The sequence below is a fragment of the Echinops telfairi genome, unplaced genomic scaffold (genome assembly GCF_000313985.2).
Source record: "Echinops telfairi isolate 266 unplaced genomic scaffold, ASM31398v2 ScPeMD7_3;HRSCAF=10, whole genome shotgun sequence".
Taxonomy (NCBI): Eukaryota; Metazoa; Chordata; class Mammalia; order Afrosoricida; family Tenrecidae; genus Echinops; species Echinops telfairi.
Genome location: NW_022103899.1, coordinates 58,921,898 through 58,926,234, shown reverse-complemented (window position 1 = coordinate 58,926,234; position 4,337 = coordinate 58,921,898). Strand labels below are relative to the sequence as shown.

The window sequence follows — 4,337 nt, the reverse complement described above, 5'->3', positions numbered from 1 at the left end:
ACCAAGAACAGAGTCTCTCCCGGTCCTTTGGTGGGCGTATGGCACTGCCTCCAGAATCCAGGTTGGAGCCTCCAGAATCCAGAACTATGAGAGGACAGATGTCTGTTGTCCTAAACCACCCACACTGTTGTCATTTGTCACAGCAGGCCTAGAAAGCCAAGGCACAGCTTACGTGAACCCAGTTCTCCTAGAGCCTGCCTTGCCTCCCTGCAAGAATGCCCCCGCGCTGCGCAGCTCTGAGAGCTTAGCAGGAACACACACACACACACACACACACCCCTCCGAATTTACATCTCTTTGTCTCTGGCACTCAGGAACATGATGAGATCATGCGGAGAGGCCTACTGAGAAATGGTGGGAGGGGGCAGGCAGGTTGAGCCGCGCAGAGCAGGCAGCCATGGAGATTTCTCTGCACCTTCCCTGTCAGGGGGCTACGAGAACCCAGGTCCCTTCCTTCCTGACCTGAAAATAGACTCTTCTAGAATCACGGAAGCAACAAAGGAGAAAAACAGTCCAGAGTCAGATCTCACCACACACTTTTAATGAAAAGAGTGGAGAGCTGGCCCGAGTCCAGAGGGCCCCCAGAGAAAGGACCACAAGTGGACGCTCCATTAGCATGTCAGGACAGGGCTTGCAGGAGGCTGCCCCTGACCGGCCTGCGGTGAGCTCTGGCTCAAAGCTCCGAGGGGAAGGCTTGCTTCAGGGTGAACAGGAGGAAGATGACCTCCTGGTAGTCGTTGAATTCATACAGACACCCAAACTGTGGGGACCCGTCAGGCCCAGAACCCATGCTCTGGAGGTCGGAATAGGCACAGCTGCCCACGGCCAGCAGAGAAGGCTCTGACCAGGCTGAAGGATCCAGCGGCCGCTTGTTGAGATAGGTACCCAGATTGATCCTCTGACTGGGGTCCGTAGGGTGAGTGTAGAGTAGCCACCTGTCTGAGGAGGCTGGCTCTGCGTGGGGGCTGGGGAACGCCACGGTGCTCCCGTGGCAGCCATGTGGGGGTTCCACAAGCTTCCTTACCGGCTGGGCTGTCTTAAAGGTGAGCCCATTGTTGGTGCTCTCTGCCTGGACCCTGGTTCTCCGGAAGCTTCTGGCATTGAGATATACCACACTCTTCTCCCCGGCCCCAACTTCCGCCACTTGGCACTCCAGGGTGTCCTGGGCCACAAAGTGCCCGCATTCCCACGTGTGCCCATGGTTGTGGCTGAGGAAGCAGAAGGCAAAGGGGACAGGCGCCCGGTGAGCTTGAAGGTTCCGGTAAGCGTAGGCAGGCAACACCAGACTGTGGGTCTTGTTGTGCAGTTGCAGACAGTGGCCCGGGCCCACAGCAAAGGTGGCCCAGTCCCCGTGGGCCGAGCCGATGGTGGCGCCAGTGAGGTCTCTGGGGGGGCTCCAGGTCCTCCCGTGATCGAGACTGGTGACTTGGCACAACTTGGCCACGTTGACCCTGGTGTGGAGCTGGTGGTGTTCAGAGACCTGGCCTGGAATGGCGATGAAGAAGAGGAAGAGGGTCCCCGTCTTCTCGTCGTACAAAGGGCACGGGTTCATGGACCGGTGGCCCGCCAGCTGGGCCTGGGCCACCACCTCCTGATCTTGCCACTGGACGTGAGGAGAGAGGAAGAGGGACACACTCAACCTTAACACAGTGACAGGAGATGCCCTCTCCGGGGACTTAGCGTCAAAGGGTACTCGGGAGAACCCTTCGCTCACGTTTCCACCCTCCTCCCATGTCTCCCCAGCCTGGTGGGAGCCCGTGCTCCAACCCCACGCTCTCCACGGCAACCTGCTCTTCACCTGGCCTGCTCTAGGTATACCTGTCCCAGTCAACAGGCATTTGCAGAGCACCAACCGCACGCTAGAGCCCCCACCTCAGGCAGTCGTGCAATAAGCAAATGCATCCAGGCGGCCAACTGGGCTTGTTCAGGGCAAACCCATGTTAAGTACCCGGTGCTCACTGCACCTGCCCACCTCACAAGTTATCCAGGGCTCCCCAGGACCTGGCCCTGTGCCCTAGACCTCCACCATTTCATCGCCCGGCATTCCAGCTTGACCCCCAAACACACAGCCGCCGAGAGGGGTGTTCACAGCAGCACCTGCCGTCCGTCACCTGGGCCTTACCTGGACCTGGTGGGCGGACCCGTCGTAGGCCCCTCTGCGCAGGACGATCAGTTCTGCGTGCTCGTCCCGCTTGCTCACCCGCCTCTCGGCAAAGGCCAGCAGCACCTTCTTCTGGGGCAGGTAGAGCAGAGCTGGGATTCTGTACGCATGGTCCCCTGACCGGAACAAGCTGTCCCTCTGCAGCACCGGGCAGGGGGCCGTGGGGCGGGAAGCCATCGTGCTGGGGAGAGTGTGGGAGGAGAATGAGTCACCTGTGGTCACATCCAAAGTCACATTTTAAAAACCCAACTCACTGCCCTCGACTCATAGTGACCCCATACAGGGCAGCGGTGGAACTGGCCCTGTGGGTTTCCAAGACCGTCACTCTGGGCAGGAGTAGAAAGCCCCATCTTTCTCCTGCAGGTGGTTTCAAACTGCTGACTGCACGGTTGGCAGCCCAGTTTTGTAACCATTGTGCCGCCAGAACTCCGCTGAAGTCACCTGGGAGAGGGCCAAGGTATCCACAAGGGCAGGCCTGCTTGTCCACTGGGAGTCCAGTGGGTCTTCTGAGCCAGAGGGCCCCAATCCTCCCACGGAGACGGCAGTACTCAGTCCGGGAGAAATCGGGGAGAAGGCGCTTGGACAACGGCACCCTGGATTAAGTTTTGATTTCTAAGGTAGCACAGATTTATGGTAACCTTCAGCGACTCTTGCCAAGCCCGGCCCATCAATCAAACGCTAAACATCAGGGAGGACCGGAGCGCTTGCCGAGTAGCATTCTGCTTCTGTCCAACTGCCAGAGAAATGACATGTGGGAGCTTTTTATAACTCCAGAGCCCTAGAAAGTTGTTTTTTTGGGGGGAGGAAGGAAAAAAAAAAATCCTTAATGTTCCCTCCGCAGGCTGCCTGCGGCTAAGGCCCGGCTGCCCCCACAGTGTGGGATCCGCCTGAGGGCAGGGAGCAGGGGATGTCGGGAAGGGAAAACAGTCGGCTGAGGATGAAGAAGGCCCTCCAGCCACAGGAAGAGACAAGCGGAAAAGGCCAGACAGCGCCTGGAGGGAGACCGGCGTGGGGATTGGGACCCTGGGACGTCCTCCCCGTGGTGCAGAATGCTGGCGCTCGGCTGTTCCCATGCAGAGGCCGGGACAAGGAGAAGAGCCCGTCCCCCAGGTCGGTCCCCTTGGCTGGCCTTCACCAGAGTTTGAGAGCTGCCAGCCCCCTGGTCCTGACCTGAGGTAACCCTGAAGGCCTGGCCTAGCTCAGGGGGCACATGCATCCCACTGGGCTTCTCCTGGGGTCCCCGCTTCACCCTCTGCCCAGTCGGACAGCCTTCCGGTCTCTTCCAGGCGCTGGTCCACTTCTGTCTCAGCCTCCTCTAAGGCTGCGCCGGTAAGCAGATGCTAGACCTTGACTGCCGAAACCAAGGTTGGACGGCAAGGAGGTTACCTTGAGCACCGAGGTGTTCCTGGCCCAAAACAAGGTTTTCCCGTCGCCTTCTGTGCACATGACCGTTGGACTGCAGCCAGGGAAGACCACAGAAGAATGGCTGCGTCTGAAGGACGGGGCTGGCCCAGACTAGTGGACGCACCACGGACTGCTAATACAGCAAACACGTCTGCCTGTCTGCCCGGGAAGAGGTACAACCAGCGTGCTCCTTAGAGCAGGGACGGCACACTTCACCTCACGTACTGTGGACACGTTGTCAAGAGAGACCCGTCCCTGGAGAAGGACCCCCTGCTTGGTAAAGCAGAGGGGCAGCGGGGAAAGGGGAAGGTCCGCGATGAGACGATGGGTGGACGCTGTGTCTGCAACCATGGGCTCGCTCAGAAGAATGATGGTGCGGGTGGTGCGGGGTGAGCAGTGTTTCGTTCTGATGAACGTGAGGGTCGATTTGAGTCGGAACCCACTTGACAGCGGCTAACAACAACGGTATCAACAATCTGAAGCCCACCCCCCTGTCTCTGAAGACCCCCCAGGACCTGTCCACTGCCCTGTGAGCAAGGTGACCACTCATTCACTCACTCACTCATCCAGGGAGAAGGGATGGCTGCGTAGAGCTCTGTGTTCTTTTTATTGTATTATTATTATTTTAATTCCTCATTTTATTGGGAGCTCTTACAGGTGTCAGAACATTCCATCATCCCAAGGGTTCAAGCACATTGTACAATTGCTACTACACTCCGTTTCAAAACATCTTCTGGAACTCTCTGAGATCAGCTTCCCTTTAGCCCCTTCC

At 58.3% G+C, this 4,337-nt stretch overlaps 1 protein-coding gene across 1 annotated transcript; it reads right to left on the bottom strand.

Annotated features, from left to right (window-relative positions):
* Positions 1–673: 673 nt before the first annotated feature.
* NEU2 (neuraminidase 2) lies at positions 674–2,338 on the bottom strand. The gene is made up of 2 exons (XM_004701843.1): positions 2,123–2,338; positions 674–1,603 (listed from the first exon to the last, which is right to left on the bottom strand). The coding sequence occupies exons 1-2, from the start codon at positions 2,336–2,338 to the stop codon at positions 674–676; spliced, it is 1,146 nt and encodes a 381-aa protein (XP_004701900.1).
* Between the last annotated feature and the right edge of the window lie 1,999 nt (positions 2,339–4,337).

Coding starts and splice junctions, on each gene's coding strand:
- NEU2 (XM_004701843.1), bottom strand. CDS start 2,338: ATGGCTTCCCGCCCCACGGCCCCCTGCCCGGTGCTGCAGAGGGACAGC. Junction 1,604..2,122: donor GGTCCGCCCACCAGGTCCAG/GTAAGGCCCAGG, acceptor CCTCACGTCCAG/TGGCAAGATCAGGAGGTGGT.